Raw genomic sequence first — 20,308 nt, forward strand, 5'->3', positions numbered from 1 at the left:
TTACAGTGTTGTACTCTATTGTTGCTGCTGCTGTCACTGTGCAGTGCTCCCTCACTATTACATTGTATTCTATTGTTGCTGCAGCTGTCATTGTGCAGTGCTCCCTCACTATTACAGTGTTGTACTCTATTGTTGCCGCTGCTGTCACTGTGCAGTGCTCCCTCACTATAACATTGTTGTACTCTATTGTTGCCGCTGCTGTCACTGTGCAGTGCTCCCTCACTATTACAGTGTTGTACTCTATTGTTGCTGCTGCTGTCACTGTGCAGTGCTCCCTCACTATTACAGTGTTGTACTCTATTGTTGCTGCAGCTGTCATTGTGCAGTGCTCCCTCACTATTACAGTGTTGTACTCTATTGTTGCCGCTGCTGTCACTGTGCAGTGCTCCCTCACTATAACATTGTTGTACTCTATTGTTGCTGCTGCTCTCACTGTGCAGCGATCCCTCACTATTACAGTGTTGTACTCTATTGTTGCTGCAGCTGTCACTGTGCAGTGCTCCCTCACTATTACAGTGTTGTACTCTATTGTTGCTGCTGCTGTCACTGTGCAGTGCTCCCTCACTATTACATTGTATTCTATTGTTGCTGCAGCTGTCATTGTGCAGTGCTCCCTCACTATTACAGTGTTGTACACTATTGTTGCTGCAGCTGTCACTGTGCAGTGCTCCCTCACTATAACATTGTTGTACTCTATTGTTGCTGCTGCTCTCACTGTGCAGTGCTCGCCTCACTATTACACTGCAGAACTCTATTGTTGCTGCTGCTCTCACTGTGCAGCGATCCCTCACTATTACAGTGTTGTACTCTATTGTTGCTGCAGCTGTCACTGTGCAGTGCTCGCCTCACTATTACACTGCAGAACTCTATTGTTGCTGCTGCTCTCACTGTGCAGTGCTCCCTCACTATTACAGTGTTGTACTCTATTGTTGCTGCAGCTGTCACTGTGCAGTGCTCGCCTCACTATTACACTGCAGAACTCTATTGTTGCTGCTGCTCTCACTGTGCAGCGATCCCTCACTATTACAGTGTTGTACTCTATTGTTGCTGCTGCTGTCACTGTGCAGTGCTCCCTCACTATTACAGTGTTGTACTCTATTGTTGCTGCTGCTCTCACTGTGCAGCGATCCCTCACTATTACAGTGTTGTACTCTATTGTTGCTGCTGCTCTCACTGTGCAGCGATCCCTCACTATTACAGTGTTGTACTCTATTGTTGCTGCAGCTGTCACTGTGCAGTGCTCCCTCACTATTACAGTGTTGTACTCTATTGTTGCTGCTGCTGTCACTGTGCAGTGCTCCCTCACTATTACAGTGTTGTACTCTATTGTTGCTGCTGCTCTCACTGTGCAGCGATCCCTCACTATTACAGTGTTGTACTCTATTGTTGCTGCTGCTCTCACTGTGCAGCGATCCCTCACTATTACAGTGTTGTACTCTATTGTTGCTGCAGCTGTCACTGTGCAGTGCTCCCTCACTATTACAGTGTTGTACTCTATTGTTGCTGCTGCTGTCACTGTGCAGTGCTCCCTCTCTATTACAGTGTTGTACTCTATTGTTGCTGCTGCTGTCACTGTACAGTGCTCCCTCACTACTACACTGCAGAACTCGATTGTTGCTGTTGCTGTCACTGTGCAGTGCTCCCTCACTATTACAGTGTTGTACTCTATTGTTGCTGCCACTGTCACTGTGCAGTGCTCCCTCTCTATTACAGTGTTGTACTCTATTGTTGCTGCTGCTGTCTCTGTACAGTGCTCCCTCACTACTACACTGCAGAACTCGATTGTTGCTGCTGCTGTCACTGTGCAGTGCTCCCTCACTATTACAGTGTTGTACTCTATTGTTGCTGCCACTGTCACTGTGCAGTGCTTCCTCTCTATTACAGTGTTGTACTCTATTGTTGCTGCTGCCATCACTGTGCAGCGCTCCCTCACTATTACACTGTTGTACTCTATTGTTGCTGCTGCTCTCACTGTGCAGTGCTCCCTCACTATTACAGTGTTGTACTCTATTGTTGCTACTGCTGTCACTGTGCAGTGCTCCCTCACTATTACAGTGTTGTACTCTATTGTTGCTACTGCTATCACTGTGCAGAGCTCCCTCACTATTACAGTGTTGTACTCTATTATTGCTGCTGCTGTCACTGTGCAGTGCTCCCTCACTATTACAATGTTGTACTCTATTGTTGCTGCTGCTGTCACTGTACAGTGCTCCCTCACTACTACACTGCAGAACTCTATTGTTGCTGCTGCTGTCACTGTGCAGTGCTCCCTCACTATTACAGTGTTGTACTCTATTGTTGCTGCTGCTGTCACTGTGCAGTGCTCCCTCTCTATTACAGTGTTTTACTCTATTGTTGCTGCCACTGTCACTGTGCAGTGCTTCCTCTCTATTACAGTGTTGTACTCTATTGTTGCTGCTGCCATCACTGTGCAGCGCTCCCTCACTATTACACTGTTGTACTCTATTGTTGCTGCTGCTCTCACTGTGCAGTGCTCCCTCACTATTACAGTGTTGTACTCTATTGTTGCTACTGCTGTCACTGTGCAGTGCTCCCTCACTATTACAGTGTTGTACTCTATTGTTGCTGCTGCTGTCACTGTGCAGTGCTCCCTCACTATTACAGGGTTGTACTCTATTGTTGCCACTGCTGTCACTGTGCAGTGCTCCCTCACTATTACAATGTTGTACTCTATTGTTGCTGCTGCTGTCACTGTACAGTGCTCCCTCACTACTACATTGCAGAACTCTATTGTTGCTGCTGCTGTCACTGTGCAGCGCTCCCTCACTATTACAATGTTGTACTCTATTGTTGCTGCTGCTGTCACTGTGCAGTGCTCCCTCACTATTACAGTGTTGTACTCTATTGTTGCTGCTGCTGTCACTGTGCATTGCTCCCTCACTATTACAGTGTTGTACTCTATTGTTGCTGCTGCTGTCACTGTGCAGTGCTTCCTCACTATTACAGTGTTGTACTCGATTGTTGCTGCTGCTCTCACTGTGCAGTGCTCCCTCACTATTACAGTGTTGTACTGTATTGTTACTGATACTCTCACCAGACAGTACTCCATCTGTACCTCAGTGCTGTACTCTATTCGTACTACTGCTCTCACTGTACTGTATTGCATTTTACAAACTCCAAACCATCCAGCCCTTTTACAGAATGGATAAAATGAAAATCTCCCACAATCAGAACCCTGTGCTTACTACAAATATCTGCTTTCTCCTTACAAATTTGCTCCTCCAATTCTCACTGCCCATTAGATGGTCTATTGTACACCCCTATAAGTGTTACTACACATTTCCCATTTCTCAATTTCTCCCAAATAGTCTCCCTAAACGAGCCCTCTAATCCATCCTGCCAGAGCACCACTGTAATATTTTCTGTGACAAGCAATGCAACACCTCCCCCTCTTGACCCTCCGATTCTATCAAACCTGAAGCAACGAAATCCAGGTATATTTAGTTGCCAATCACACCCCTCCTGCAACCATGTTTCACTAATAGTTACAACATCATATTTCCAGCTATCAATCCATGCTCTAAGCTCATCAACCATTCATACATTGCTCCTGGCATTAAAATAAATGTATTTAAGAAATTCTCCACCTCTTCCTCTCTGTTTATCTGTAACAGTGCAACCAACTTTACTACAGTGCTGAACCCCACTGGTACTGCCACTCTCACTGTGCGGCTCTCCCTCAGTACTGCAGTGTTGTACCCCAATGGTACTACAGCTCTCACTGTGCAGAGCTGCCCTAGTGCTACAGTGCTGGTCCCCACTGGTACCGATGCTCTCACTGTGCAGAGCTGCCCCAGTGCTACAGTGCTTTACCCCACTGGTACTGCTGCGCTCACTGTGCAGAACTGCCCCAGTGCTACAGTGCATTACCCCACTGGTACTGATGCTCTCACTGCGCAGAGCTGCCCCAGTGCTACAGTGCTGTACCCCACTGGTACTGATGCTCTTACTGTGCAGAGCTGCCCCAGTGCTACAGTGCTGTACCCCACTGGTACTGATGCTCACTCTGTGCAGAGCTGCCCCAGTGCTACAGTGCTGTACCCCACTGGTACTGCTGCTCTCACTGTGCAGAGCTGCCCCAGTGCTGCCGCTTCACATCATGTAGTCGTCTCTGGGCACCGCTCGTCCCACTGCAGCACTTCCTTGGCACTGGCCGTCACATAGTTGAGAATTCCCTCACATTGAACCCACAAGGGAATTGCCACATGTAATTGTTCTCTCGTTCTTAGCTCCTCCAACAGTGGAAACACTGGTTGTCTCACTGGCCGCTGCAGGAGTTGTTGTAGCCCTGTTCATCTTGGTGACGCTGACTTGGTTCGTTCTTCAGTCCCGACGTAGAACTAACAGGTGAGTGTTAGTTTGGAAGACAATAAATATCCCCATTTACCAGATCTCCAGTGCCCAAGACCATCTTTTCTCCTCAATCCCAGCTTCTGAGCAATCACCTGAATATTATTGTTCTGCCAGTGGTAGCAATGCCTTCAGTCTCGGTCTAGAGATCTGGAATTCCTCTTCTGATAGACTCTCACCATCTGCACACAGCACTACTCCACCCATTACTAAACATCCCCCTGGAGTATATAATTGATGCCACCTGGGATACCCTTCAATATCTGTTAAGTACTCTGACATTCAACACACCTCACACTCCGACAGCATGGCACTATAGTCCCCAGGCTCCCTCACCAAGAGTGGGAACCAAGCTCCTATGATCCTTATAACACCCTGGGACATTGTACCCATGTTCAATATAACACACTGGGGCCAACGGCTCTTGATCCTTATAACGCACCGGGGTCTCAGTACAGGGTTTCCTATAATACACTGGGGCCAAAGGCTCTTGATCCTTATAACACACTGGGGTCTCAGTACAGGGTTTCCTATAATACACTGGGGCCAACGGCTCTTGATCCTTATAACGCACTGGGGTCTCAGTACAGGGTTTCCTATAATACACTGGGGCCAATGGCTCTTGATCCTTATAACGCACTGGGGTCTCAGTACAGGGTTTCCTATAATACACTGGGGCCAACGGCTCTTGATCCTTATAACGCACTGGGGTCTCAGTACAGGGTTTCCTATAATACACTGGGGCCAACAGCTCTTGATCCTTATAACGCACTGGGGTCTCAGTACAGGGTTTCCTATAATACACTGGGGCCAACAGCTCTTGATCCTTATAACACACTGGGGTCTCAGTACAGGGTTTCCTATAATACACTGGGGCCAACAGCTCTTGATCCTTATAACGCACTGGGGTCTCAGTACAGGGTTTCCTATAATACACTGGGGCCAACAGCTCTTGATCCTTATAACGCACTGGGGTCTCAGTACAGGGTTTCCTATAATACACTGGGGCCAACAGCTCTTGATGCCAATGAAAGACTGGTTACATTACCTTGATCCCGAGAACACACTGGCCCCACGACCTTTACCCCTATAACACAGTAGCCCCATTACTTCCAGCCCGATAACACACTGGGCCCCATTATCTTAATCCCAATACCACACTGGCCCCATTACATTGATTCCGATATCACACTGGGCCCTATTACCTTGATCACGAAATCACACTGGCCCCACGACCTTCATCCTTATAACACACTGGGCCTCATTACCTTGGTACCGACAACACACTGGGCTCCATACCTTGATCCTGATAACACAATGGGCCCCATTACTCTGATCCCAATAAAATCCAGGCCCCATTACATTAATCCGACCACTCACTGGCCCCATTACCTTAATCCCGATAACACACTGGCCCCATTGCATTAATCCCGATAACACACTGACCCCATTACATTAATCCCGATAACACACTGACCCCATTACCTTGATCCCAATAACACATTGGGCCACATTACCTTAATCCCTAGAAAACACGGCCCCATTACCTTCATCCCAATAACACAGTCGACCCCATTGCCTTGATTCCGGAAAAAAAACTGGACCCATAACCTTGCTACCGATAACACGTAGGCCCTATTATCTTGATCTTGATACCACAAAGGTCCCCATTACCTTGATCCTAATAACACAATGGGCCCCATTACTCTAATCCCAATAAAATCCAGGCCCCATTACTCTAATCCCAATAAAATCCAGGCCCCATTACATTAATCCGACCACACACTGGCCCCATTACATTAATCCCGATAACACACTAGCCCCATTACCTTAATCCCAATAACACACTGGCCCCATTACATTAATCCCGATAACACACTGACCCCATTACATTAATCCCGATAACACATTGGCCCCATTACATTAATCCCGATAACACACTGACCCCATTACATTAATCCCGATAACACACTGGCCCCATTACATTAATCCCGATAACACACTGACCCCATTACATTAATCCCGATAACACACTGGCCCCATTACATTAATCCCGATAACACACTGGCCCCTTTACCTTAATCCCGATAACACACTGGCCCCATTACATTAATCCCGATAACACACTGGCCCCTTTACCTTAATCCCGATAACACACTGGCCCCTTTACATTAATCCCGATAACAAACTGGCCCCATTACATTAATCCCGATAACACACTGGCCCCTTTACCTTAATCCCGATAACACACTGGCCCCTTTACCTTAATCCCGATAACACACTGGCCCCATTACATTAATCCCGATAACACACTGGCCCCTTTACCTTAATCCCGATAACACACTGGCCCCTTTACCTTAATCCCGATAACACACTGGCCCCATTACATTAATCCCGATAACACACTGGCCCCTTTACCTTAATCCCGATAACACACTGGCCCCTTTACCTTAATCCCGATAACACACTGGCCCCTTTACCTTAATCCCGATAACACACTGGCCCCTTTACCTTAATCCCGATAACACACTGGCCCCATTACATTAATCCCGATAACACACTGGCCCCTTTACCTTAATCCCGATAACACACTGGCCCCATTACATTAATCCCGATAACACACTGGCCCCATTACATTAATCCCGATAACACACTGGCCCCATTGCATTAATCCCGATAACACACTGGCCCCTTTACCTTAATCCCGATAACACACTGACCCCATTACATTAATCCCGATAACACACTGGCCCCACTACATTAATCCCGATAACACACTGGCCCCTTTACCTTAATCCCGATAACACACTGGCCCCATTACATTAATCCCGATAACACACTGACCCCATTACATTAATCCCGATAACACACTGACCCCATTACATTAATCCCGATAACACACTGGCCCCATTACATTAATCCCGATAACACACTGGCCCCATTACATTAATCCCGATAACACACTGGCCCCATTACATTAATCCCGATAACACACTGGCCCCTTTACCTTAATCCCGATAACACACTGGCCCCTTTACCTTAATCCCGATAACACACTGGCCCCTTTACCTTAATCCCGATAACACACTGGCCCCTTCACCTTAATCCCGATAACACACTGACCCCATTACATTAATCCCGATAACACACTGACCCCATTACATTAATCCCGATAACACACTGACCCCATTACATTAATCCCGATATCACACTGGCCCCATTACATTAATCACGATAACACACTGGCCCCATTACATTAATCCTGATAACACACTGGTCCCCATTACATTAATCCCGATAACACACTGGCCCCATTACATTAATCCCGATAACACACTGGCCCCATTACCTTAATCCCGATAACACACTGGCCCCATTACATTAATCCCGATAACACACTGGCCCCATTACATTAATCCCGATAACACACTGGCCCCATTACATTAATCCCGATAACAAACTGGCCCCATTACCTTAATCACGATAACACACTGGCCCCATTACATTAATCCCGATAACACACTGGGCCCCATTACATTAATCCCAATAACACACTGGCCCCATTACATTGATTCCGATATCACACTGGGCCCTATTACCTTGATCACGAAAGCACACTGACCCCACGACCTTTATCCCTATAACACACTGGGCCTCATTACATTGGTACCGACAACACACTGGGCTCCATACCTTGATCCTGCTAGCACACTGGGCCCCATTACCTTGATCCTGATAACATATTGGGCCCCATACCTTGATCCTGATAACACACTGGGTCCCATTACCTTGATCCTGATAACACACTGGGTCCCATTACCTTGATCACTATAATACACTGGCACCCATTAACTTCACCCTTATAACCATATAACCATACAACAATTACAGCACGGAAACAGACCATCTCAGCCCTTCTAGTCCGTGCCAACGCTTACAATTACCTAGTCCCACTGACCCGCATCAGCCCATAACCCTTCATTCCTTTCCTGTCCATACACCTATCCAATTTTACTTTAAATGACAATACCGAACCAGCCTCTACCACTTCTACTGGAAGCTCATTCCACACAGCTATCACTGTCTTAGAACACACTGGGCCCTATTACCTTGATCCCTATGGTACACTGGGCCCCATTACCTTGATCCCTATCACATAATTGCCCCATTACCTTCATCCCTATGGTACACTGGGCCCCATTACCTTGATCCCTATGGTACACTGGGCCCCATTACCTTGATCCCTATGGTACACTGGGCCCCATTACCTTGATCCCTATCACATAATTGCCCCATTACCTTGATCCCTATGGTACACTGGGCCCCATTACCTTGATTCCAATAACACACTGGCCCCATATTCCTGTGATCCCTGTAACACACTGGACTGGCTTTCTGAGATTATTATAACAAACTGTGCCCAATTGCTATGATCCCTGTGTCACACTGGGCCCCCACAGGGACATGATTCATAGAAACATAGAAAACCCACAGCACAATACAGGCCCTTCGGCCCACAAAGTTGTGCCGAAGATGTCCCTGCCTTAGAAATTACTAGGCTTATATGTAGCCCTCTATTTTACTAAGCTCCATGTACCTATCTAAAAGTCTCCTAAAAGAACATATCATATGCAACTCCACCACCGTTGCCAGCAGCCCATTTCATGCACTCAGCACACTCTGAGGAAAAAACTTACCCCTGACATCTCCTCCATACCTACTCCCCAGCATCTCTTGTGGCAACCATTTCAGTCCTGGGAAAAACCTCTGATATTCCACATGATCAATGCCTCTCATCATCTTGTACACTTTATTCCTAAATGCACCAGGCTAGATCCTATGATCCTGGCCCAGATTCCTGAGATCCCAAAACACATGGTCCGTGCTCCCAAGATCCATATAACACATTGGGTCCTGATCACCGTGTGCCTATAACACACTGGGCCCTGATTCCCGTCTGTCTATAACACACTGGGCCCTGATTCCCGTGTGTCTATAACACACTGGGCCCTGATTCCCGTGTGCCTATAACACACTGGGCTCTGATTCCCGTGTGCCTATAACACACTGGGCCCTGATTCCCGTGTGTCTATAACACACTGGGCCCTGATTCCCGTGTGTCTATAACACACTGGGCCCTGATTCCCGTGTGCCTATAACACACTGGGCCCTGATTCCCGTGTGCCTATAACACACTGGGCCCTGATTCCCGTGTGCCTATAACACACTGGGCCCTGATTCCCATGTGTCTATAACACACTGGGCCCTGATTCCCGTGTGCCTATAACACACTGGGCCCTGATTCCCGTGTGCCTATAACACACTGGGCCTTGATTCCCGTGTGCCTATAACACACTGGGCCCTGATTCCCGTGTGTCTATAACACACTGGGCTCTGATTCCCGTGTGTCTATAACACACTGGGCCCTGATTCCCGTGTGCCTATAACACACTGGGCCTTGATTCCCGTCTGCCTATAACACACTGGGCCCTGATTCCCGTGTGTCTATAACACACTGGGCCCTGATTCCCGTGTGCCTATAACACACTGGGCCCTGATTCCCGTTTGCCTAGAACACTCTGGGCCCTGATTCCCGTGTGCCTATAACACACTGGGCCCTGATTCCCGTGTGCCTATAACACACTATGTGATAATTTCCGTGTCCCTATAACAGACTGGGCCCTTTATAGGCCGTTATAGACACACGGGAATCAGGGTCCAGTGTGTTATAGACACACGGGAAACAGAGCCCAGTGTGTTATAGGCACATGGGAATCAGGGTCCAGTGTGTTATAGACACACGGGAAACAGAGCCCAGTGTGTTATAGGCACACGGGAATCAGGGCCCAGTGTGTTATAGGCACACGGGAATCAGGGCCCAGAGTATTATTTAAGATGGCGCCGGTAACTGGTGACTCTGCGCGTGCTCTGCCGAGCAAACTGCCTTCTACACTATCCTATACCCGAGAAACCCTTCTAAACCTCCAATTTGCTACATCTAGCAAGATCAAGAACACCCTGGCGAAGTTACTGACCCAGCTGGAGTTCATGGACGCGCCAGAATTGCTTCAACTCCAGACCGTACCTGGACCCGATGGTCGAGGCCTGGTCCGAGGTCCACCACGTTCCCGGAGACCCGCGGCCTGCTACCCTGTCGGAGCATCTGGAGATGCGCTGCAAAAGCTCATTTCAGGGAGGTAGCATCCCCCCCCCCGCCCCCGCAACCCCATACACGCCACCATGTTCTCATGTTTTGAAAACTCCTGGTTCCGTAAAGAGTGCTGCAGTTACACCCTTTACCATTACCATCCCTTCAGCAGGTTTTTGAAATTTACTGCAGGAACCTCTTCAAAAGCAATCAGTGGCATTTCTGTAAACACAGAACAATGTTTCATCTTTGCAGACCTGATGGAAATAGAGGAAAGCCAGAAGACAAATCTGAAATGGTGTTTGTGAGAGACAGGCTGAAGATGGAGGAACATTATTACAGCAACTGTGAACAGCCCGAACTGACCCAGGTAACAAATGTCTTCCTGAGTGATGTTTTATCCGTATTATTCCTTGTTGGCAGAGCATGAGACTCTGTGTTCAGATTAGGCAAGAGATTGTACCACACCCCCTCTCTCTCCCTTATGATTTCATTACCATCCCTTCACCACCTCATGACAGTATAAAACCCTGCCAAGCCCTGGGACAGCTTTCCTGCCGTTCAATCACCATTGCCGGAAACACGGTGCCAGTTTGCACACAGCAGAGTCTGTGGCAAGCAGTGTGACAATGACCCAGCTCACCTGTTGAGAGAGCTGCCAGCTGAGGAATTAATTTTGGCCCAAAGACACTGGGATAATTCGCCTCTCTTTTTCCCCAACAGAAGCGGGTGAGAATTTTTCTAGTCCTGAGGTGGGGGGGTTCGGTGGGGGGGTTGGTTAGGGATTCAGTGTACTGACTTGCTAACAGATGGGAACATCTTTGTGTAGCACCCACTTGGTAGTGTTGATTGTACCCTTGATCGGTCGGGTTACACTCATAGAAACACTGAAAACCTACAGCACAATACAGGCCCTTCAGCCCACAAAGCTGTGCCGAACATGTCCTTACCTGAGAAATTACTTAGGGTTACCCAAAGCCCTCTATTTTTCTCAGCTCCATGTACCTGTCCAGGAGTCACTCAAAAGACCCTATCCTATCTGCCTCCAGCACCGTCGACCGCAGCCCATTCCACACACTTACCATGCTCTGCATAAAAAAACTTATCCCTGACATCTCCTCTGTACCTTCTTCCAAGCACCTTAAAACTATGCCCTCTCGTGCAGCCATTTCAGCCCTGGAAAAAGCCTCTGACTATCACACAATCAATGCCTCTCATCTTCTTATAAACATCTATCAGGTCACCTCTCATCCTCCATCGCTCCAAGGAGAAAAGGCCGAGTTTACTCAACCTATTCTCATAAGGCATGCTCCCCAATCCAGGCAACATCCTTGTAAATCTCCTCTCCACCCTTTCTATGGTTCCCACATCCTTCCTATAGTGAGGCCACCAGAACTGAGCACAGTACTCCAAGTGGGGTCTGACCAGGGTCCTATATAGCTGCAACATTTCCTCTCGGCTCCTGAACTCAATCCAACAATTGATGAAGGCCAATGCACCGTATGCCTTCTTAACCACAGAGTCAACCTGTGCAGCAGCTTTGAGTGTCCTATGGACTCGAACTCCAAGATCCCACTGATCTGCCAAGACTCTTACTATTAATGCTATATTCTGCCATCATATTTGACCTACCAAAATAAACCACCTCACACTTCTCTGGGTTGAACTCCATCTGCCACTTCTCAGCCCATTTTTGCATCCTATCAATTGTTCACTGTAACCTCTGGCAGCCCTCCACACTAACCACAACACCTCCAACCTTTGTGTCATCAGCAAATTTACTAACCTTTCCCTCCACTTCCTCATCCAGGTCCTGTATAAAAATCACAAACAGTACGGGTCCCCGAACAGATCCCTGAGGCACTCCACTGGTCACCGACCTCCATGCAGAATATGACCCATCTACAACCACTCTTTGCCTTCAGTGGGCAAGCCAGTTCTGATCCACAAGGCAATGTCCCCTTGGATCCCATGCCTCCTTACTTTCTCAGTCAGTCTTGCATGGGGTACCTTATCAAATGCCTTCCTTGAAATCCATATACACTACATCTACTGCTTTACCATCATCAGTGTGTTCAGTCACATCCTCAAAGAATTCAATCAGGCTCGTAAGGCACGACCTGCCTTTGACAAAGCCATGCTGACTATTCCTAATCATATTATGCCACTCAATCACAGGGTCATTAAAAAACTTGCAACACAGGAGGCAATTCAGCCCATTGATTTTGTGGTTCCACTTCCAGCACCTGCAGCTTCAAAATCGAATTCTTTGTCAGATGCACAAATCTATGTATGCACGTGTGCAATGCAAAATGTGCCTTCAGCAACATCAGAGGCACAGTGCATCATTCACAAGCACACATCCCAATACTGTGTAAGTCCTGTGCCGAGTTTACTGATCAATGACATCATTTGCAGTGCAGTGTTCTGTCAGGAACTCTTTTATAATTGTGTCTGGTCCCCTGACAGGGGCTGCAAAGGAATTTTTTTCTGGCCTATCCCTTGTTTTGGGCAGCCAGTTTTTTTACCTTTGCATAAACAGTTCACTAGCGCTAGTGGTAATAGAGACAGTTAGTGTGTTTTTCAAAGAAAAAGCGAGCCGATAAATAGAATAGTGACAACGTTGTTACAGGCCTAACAAGGTGGAACTAAGAGTCACTTTGCAGTATAGTTTACCAGTGGAGAGTGCAGACTTTACCAACTTTGGCTCAAGGCTTCAGTGAAGAGGCACAGGCCAGTAGCCAGTAAAGCTTTTGCAGTGGTTGAATAAAAAAGTCATCAAACTAAAACTAATTAAATAAAATAGGGATGATGTAGGTTCAGGTGATGTGCTGTAGTTGCACGATGTGAGAGCTGGTGGACACCATCGTGGTTCCTGCTGACCACATCTGCAGCAAGTGTTATCTGCTCGAGGAAATCTAAGGAACAGAGTGTTGAATCCATCTGGGTAGAGATATTAGGTAATACGGAAAGATAGGCAGGAAATTAAGGTAGCACTCTTAATTATGGACAAGATCCGGGCAATAGTGAGAGATGTTATAAAGTCTAAGGAACAGAATGTTGAATCCATCTGGGTAGAGATTAGGAACAGTAAAGATAAAAAAACCACTGGTGGGAGTTGTCTATCGGCCACTGAATAACATTACAGTGGGACAGGCAATAAACTGGGGAATATCTGAGGCGTGTAAGAATGGAACAGCAGTTATCGTGGGGAACTTTAACTTGCACATAGATTGGGTGAATCAAGTTGGTCTAGGCAGTCTTGAGGAGGACTTCATAGAATGGGTCCATCATGGCTTTCTGGAACAGCGTGTTACTGAACCTACAAGGGAACGTGTTATCTTAGATCCAGTCCTGTGCAATGAGACAAGTAAAATTAGCAACTTATAGTTAGGGATCCTCTTGGAAAGAGTGATCACAGTATGACTGAGTTTCTCATACATATGGAGGGTGCAATAGTTTGATCTAAAACCTGTGTATTATGCCTAAAGAAGGGAGACTACAATGGGATGAGGGAGAAGTTGGACAGGATAGACTGGGAACACAAGCTGTAAGGTGGGAAGGTTGAGAAACAGTGGAAGACTTCCAAAGAGAATTTTCACAGTGCTCTACAAAAGTACATTCCAGTTAAAAGCAAGGACAGTATGGTGGGGAGAGCCAGCCTTGGATAACTAAGGAAATAAAGGAAGGCATCAAACTAAAAGCTCGTGTGTACAAAGTTGCCAAGAGTAGTGGGAAACTGGATGATTGGGAAAACTTTATAAAGCAACAAAGAACAACAAAGCAAGCAATAAAGAAAGGGAGGATAGATTATGGAAATAAATGAGAAGGGGGAATTGATATGAGATGGATGCAATGGAAGCTGGTGACCTTGATGCAATAGTTATCACTAAAACGGTAGTGCTGAGCAATCTTGTGGGCCTAAAGATAGACAAGTCCCTTGGTCCTGATGGAATGAATCCCAGGGCACTGAAGGAAGTAAGGCCTTTGACAAGGTCCCACATGGGAGGTTAGTTAGGAAGATTCAGTCGCTAGGTATACATGATGAGGTAGTAAATTGGATTAGACATTGGCTCAATGGGAGAAGCCAGAGAGTTGGAGTGGAGGATTGCTACTCTGAGTGGAGGCCTGTGACTAGTGGTGTGCCACAGGGATCAGTGCTGGGTCCATTGTTATTTGTCATCTATATCAATGATCTGGATGATAATGTGGCAAATTGGATTAGCAAATTTGCTGATGATACAAAGATTGGAGGTGTAGTGGACAGTGAGGAAGGTTTTCAAAGCTTGCAGAGGGATTTGGACCAGCTGAAGGAATGAGCTGAAAAATGGCAGATAGAGTTTAATGCAGACAAGTGTGAGGAATTGCACTTCGGAAGGTCAAACCAAGGTAGAACATACAAGGTAAATGGTAGGAGTGCATGAGAACAGAGGGATCTGGGAGTACAGATACATAATTCCCTAAAGGTGGCGTCACAAGTAGATAGGGTCATAAAGAGAGCTTTTGGAGCATTGGCCTTTATAAATCAAAGTATTGAGTATAAGAGTTGGAATGTAAAGGTGAGGTTGTATAAAACATTGGTGAGACTGAATTTGGAGTATTGTGTGCAGTTTTGGTCACCTAATTACAGGAAGGATATTAATAAAGTTGAAAAAGTGCAGAGAAGGTTTACAAGGATGTTGCCGGGACTTGAGAAACTGAGTTACAGAGAAAGGTTGAATAGGTTAGGACTTTATTCCCTGGAGCGTAGGAGAATGAGGGGTGATTTGATAGACGTGTATAAAATTATGTTGGGTATAGATAGAGTGAATGCAAGCAGGCTTTTTCCACTGAGGCCAGGAGAGAAAAAAAACAGAGGTCATAGGTTAAGGGTGAAGGGGGAAAAGTTTAAAGGGAACATTGGGGGGGGCTTCTTCACACAGAGAGTGGTGGGAGTGTGGAATGAGCTGTCAGATGAAGTGGTGAATGCGGGCTCACTTTTGACATTTAAGAAAAACTTGGACAGGTACATGGATGAGAGGGGTTTGGAGGGATTTGGCCCAAGTGCAGGTCAGTGGGACTAGGCAGAAAAATGGTTTGGCACAGCCAAGAAGGGCCAAAAGGCCTGTTTCTGTGCTTTAATGTTCTATGTTTCTATGGTTCTATGAAATGGCAGAGGTTACAGTTGAGGCTTTTGTGATAAGTTACAAAAATTCTCTGAACTCTGGGCAGGTTCCAGAAATTGGAATACAGAGAATGTCACAGCAAAAATGGATGTAGGTCAAAGGCAGGTAACTACAGGCCAGTTAGTTTAACATCTGTAATTAGGAAAATGCTTGAAGCTGTCGTTAAAGAAGAAATAGTGAGGCGTCTGGAAAGAAATGGATCCATCCGGCAGACACAGCATGGATTCAGCAAAGGCAGGTCCTGTTTGACAAAATTACTGGAGTTCTTTGAGGATATAAACAGAGTGGATAGAGGGAAATAGATGGGCATTATTTAGATGGATTTCCAGAAGGTGTTTGATAAGGTGCTACGTAAAAGACTTATCCATAAGATAAGGATGCATAGAGTTGGGGGTGATGTATTAGCATGGATGGAGGATTGATTAACCAATAGAAAGCAGAGAGTTGGGATACATGGGTGTTTCTCTGGTTGGCAATCAGTGATGAGTGTTGTGCTGTAGGGGTCAGTGCTGGGCCTGGAACGGTTCATGATGTATCCTGACAATCTGGAAGAGGGGACCGAGTGTAGTGTACCTAAGTTTGCTGATGACACTAAATTCAGTGGAACAGCAAATTGTGCAGAAGATACGGAGAGTCTGCAGAGAGATATAGATAGCTTAAGTGAGCAGGCAAAGGTCTGGAAGATGGAGTGCAATGTTGGTAAATGTGAGGTCCACTTTGAAAGGAAAAATGGAAGATCAGATTATGATGTAAATATAAATCAGATATTCTCAGGGAAAGGTACAGAAGAAATGTGCCAAATATTCAGGGGATATTTGTGTGGAGTTCTGTATGTGTACGTTTCAATGAGACAGGAAAGTTATGGTAGGGTACAGGAACAGTGGTGTACAAAGGCTGTAGTAAAACTAGCCAAGAAGAAAAGAAAAGCTTCCGAGAGCTACGTAATGTTAGAGATCTAGAAGATTATAAGTCAAACAGGAAGGAGCTTAAGAAGGAAATTAGGAGAACCAGAAGGGGCCATGAGAAGGCCTTGGAGGGCAGGATTAAGGAAAACCCCAAGGCATTCTACAAGTATGTGAAGAGCAAGAGGATAAGATGTGAAAGAATAGGACCTATCAAGAGTGACAGTGGGAAAGTGTGTATGGAACTGGAGGAAATAGCAGAGATATTTAAATAATACTTTACTTTAGTATTCATTATGGAAAAGGATCTTGGTGATTGTAGTGAAGACTTGCAGCAGACTGAAAAGCTTGAGCATGTAGATATTAAGAAAGAGGATGTGCTGGAGCTTTTGGAAAGCATCAAGTTGGATAAGTCGCCGGGACCGGATGAGATGTACCCCAGGCTACTGTGGGAGGCGAGGGAGGAGATTGCTGAGCCTCTGGCGATGATCTTTGCATCATCAATGGGGACGGGAGAGGTTCCAGAGGGTTGGAGGGTTGCGGATGTTGTTCCCTTATTCAAGCAAGGGAGTAGAGGTAGCCCAGGATTTTATAGACCAGTGAGTCTTACCTCAGTGGTTGGTGAGTTGATGGAGAAGATCTTCAGAGGCAGGACTTATGAACATTTGGAGTGGCATAATATGATTAGGAATAGTCAGCATGGCTTTGTCAAGGGCAGGTTGTGCCTTACCAGCCTAATTGAATTCTTTGAGGATGTGACTAAACACATTGATGAAGGTAGAGCAGTAGATCTAGCGTATATGGATTTCAGCAAGGCATTTGATAAGGTACCCCATGCAAGGCTTATTGAGAAAGTAAGGAGGCATGGGATCCAAGTGGATATTTCTTTGTGGATCCAGAACTGGCTTGTCCACAGAAGGCAAAGAGTGGTTGTAGATGGGTCATATTCTGCATGGAGGCCGGTGGCCAGTGGAGTGCCTCAGGGATCTGTTCTGGGACCCTTACTCTTGGTGATTTTTATAAATGACCTGGATAAGGAAGTGGAGGGAAGGGTTAGTAAGTTTGCTGATGACACAAAGGTTGGAGGTGTTGTGGATAGTGTGGAGGGCTGTCAGAGATTATAGTGGGACATTGATAGGATGCAAAACTGGGCAGAGAAATGGCAGATGGAGTTCAACCCAGATAAGTGTGAAGTGGTTCATTTTAGTAGGTCAAATATGATGGCAGAATATAGTATTAATGGTAAGACTCTTGGTAGTGTGGAGGATCAGAGGGATCTTGGGGTTTGAGTCCATAGGACTCTCAAAGCAGCTGTGCAGGTTAACTCTGTGGTTTAGAAGGCATACAGTGTATTGGCCATCAAACGTGGAATTGAATTTAGGAGCTGAGAGGCAATATTGCAGCTATATAGGACTCTGGTCAGACCCCACTTGGAGTACTGTGCTCAATTTAGGTCACCTCACTGCAGGAAGGACGTGGAAACCATAGAAAGGGTGCAGAGGAGATTTACAAGGATGTTGCCTGGATTGGGGAGCATACCTTATGAAAACAGGTTGAGTGAACTCGGCCTTTCCTCTTTGGAGCATTGGAGGATATGAGGTGACCTGATAGAGGTGAGAGGCATTGATCGTGTGGATAGTCAGAGGCTTTATCCCAGGGCTGAAATTGCTGCCACAAGAGGGCACAGGTTTAAGGTGCTTGGGAGTAGGTACAAAGGAGATGTCAGGGATAAGTTTTTTACATAGAGAGTGGTGAGTGCATGGAATGGGCTGCCGGCAACAGTGGTGGTGGCGGATACGATAGGGTGTCTTTTAAGAGACTTTTGGATTGGTAAATGGAGCTTAGAAAAATAGAGTTCTATGTGTAACCCTAGTAATTTCTAAGGTAGGGACATGTTCGGCCAACTTTGTGGGCCAAAGAGCGTGTATTGTGCTGTAAGTTTTCTGTGTTTCTATGTTTCTATAAATGATAAAAGATTGCAGCATGCTGCTGTGCAGAAGGACTTGGTGTGAAGGCTTGTACATGAATCACAAAATGTTGGTTTACAGGTGCAGCAGGCTATCAAGAAAGCAAATGGAATGTGGGTTGTCACTGCTAGAGCGTTTGAATGTAAGAGCTGGGAGTTTGTGCTGGAACTGTACAGAGTACTGGTGAGGCCGCACCTGGAGTACTGTGTGCAGTTCTGGTCTCATATACTGGCTTTGGAGGTGGTGCGGAGGAGATTCACCAGGTTAATTCCAGAGATGAGGGGTTAAACTATAAGGAGAGATTGAGTCACCTGGGACTGTACTCACTGGAACTCAGAAGAATGAAAGGAGATCTTACATAAAACATATCAAATTATGAGAGGGATAGATAAGATGCAGGTTGGAGAACTGTTTATACTGGTAGATGAGACTAGAACTAGGGGGCATAGCCTCAAGATATGGAGGAGTAAATTTAGGACGGAGGTGAGGAGGATCCGCTTTTCCCAGAGTGGTGACTCTATGGAATTCTCTGCCCAAGGAAGCAGTGCAGGCTACCTTAGTAACTATATTTAAGACAAGGTTGGATAGAATTTTGCGTTGTAGGGGATTTAAGGGTTGTGGGGGAAAGGCAAGTAGGTGGAGATGAGTCCATGGTCAGATCAGCCATGATCTTATTGAATGGCAGAGCAGGCTCGACTGGTGGCCAATTTCTGCTCCTATTTCTCATGTTCTTATGTTATGTTGACTCAAAGAACCCAAGTCCTAGTCATGCTAATTGTTACCCAACTCCTCTCTTCTGTTCCAGGGGAAGGCACAGAAACATCCAGATTACAAACTGAACCGGAATGAGAATGAAGATCACAATGTGTATGAAAATTTCCACTGTGATGAGGATTCGATATATGCGAACATGTAATTGTATCAAGAACAGGAAATGCACTGGAGAGGAGCAATTGAAATCCCACTTCTCCTTCTAAGAATCCACAAGAATTCATCTATAAAAAATACTTCCAATCACACTGGAAAAGATGCTTTGAAAGATGTTTTGGAGCAATGATATAATGGACATCATTCTTACTGCTTTTAATTCTTTCCTTCCTTTTCAGCCCAAAACATCGACTGTTAATTTCTTTCTATAGATGCTGCTTGACCTGCTGAGTTCCTCCAACATTTTGTGTGTGTTGTTCTTTAATTCCACAAGAACTGCTTCAGGACAGTCCCTCTCCAGTGGAGACATTGTCTCCTCTCCAATCATTAATGTTCATCTATATTCAATCCCTGGTGTGGGAGGGGCTTGAGTTAATTTCATTTTGTAATTCCAGTATGTGAACGTTTAAGGTTATGGGTTCCATTGTCCAGACATCAGGGCTGGGGAGTAGATAAGTAGATGGTGGTTGGGGGATAACTGTGAAGGGGTGGGGGAGAAGACAATTAGACCTGGACAAGTTAACATAATTTCCTCACTGTTTGAAAGTCATGTGGTATTCTGCTTGTCTTCATGCAATACTCTAATTTTATTTTGTCATTTATAATAAGAAAAATATGAAGTGGGAAACAAGGGAACGAGGTGGGGTTTTTGGAGTTTCTTTACAGACTGTCCTGAAGTGCTGGAGATAGATCTAACAGCGTTACTGTTCAATGATGGGAGCTGTTACAGAAATGTTCACATACTGTAGGCATTTTCTTTTGTACATATGGATGGAGGACTCTGGGGTATTAAAGTCAAGCTTATTGCACTAATCCATGTGTGCACAG

General features: G+C 45.9%; 1 protein-coding gene across 1 annotated transcript in view; it reads left to right on the forward strand.

The window, feature by feature from the left end:
* Positions 1-19,923, forward strand: part of LOC140734476 (sialic acid-binding Ig-like lectin 12) — a 34,526-nt gene extending 14,603 nt beyond the window's left edge. Inside the window, exons 5-7 of the mRNA XM_073058520.1 lie at positions 4,251-4,368; positions 10,775-10,889; positions 19,359-19,923. Coding sequence (XP_072914621.1) covers positions 4,251-4,368; positions 10,775-10,889; positions 19,359-19,469 — 344 coding nt within the window. The 3' untranslated portion in view covers positions 19,470-19,923. The remainder of the gene's footprint in view (positions 1-4,250; positions 4,369-10,774; positions 10,890-19,358) is intronic.
* The last annotated feature ends 385 nt before the right edge of the window (positions 19,924-20,308 follow it).

The sequence above is a fragment of the Hemitrygon akajei genome, chromosome 1, assembly GCF_048418815.1.
Source record: "Hemitrygon akajei chromosome 1, sHemAka1.3, whole genome shotgun sequence".
Lineage (NCBI taxonomy): Eukaryota > Metazoa > Chordata > Chondrichthyes > Myliobatiformes > Dasyatidae > Hemitrygon > Hemitrygon akajei.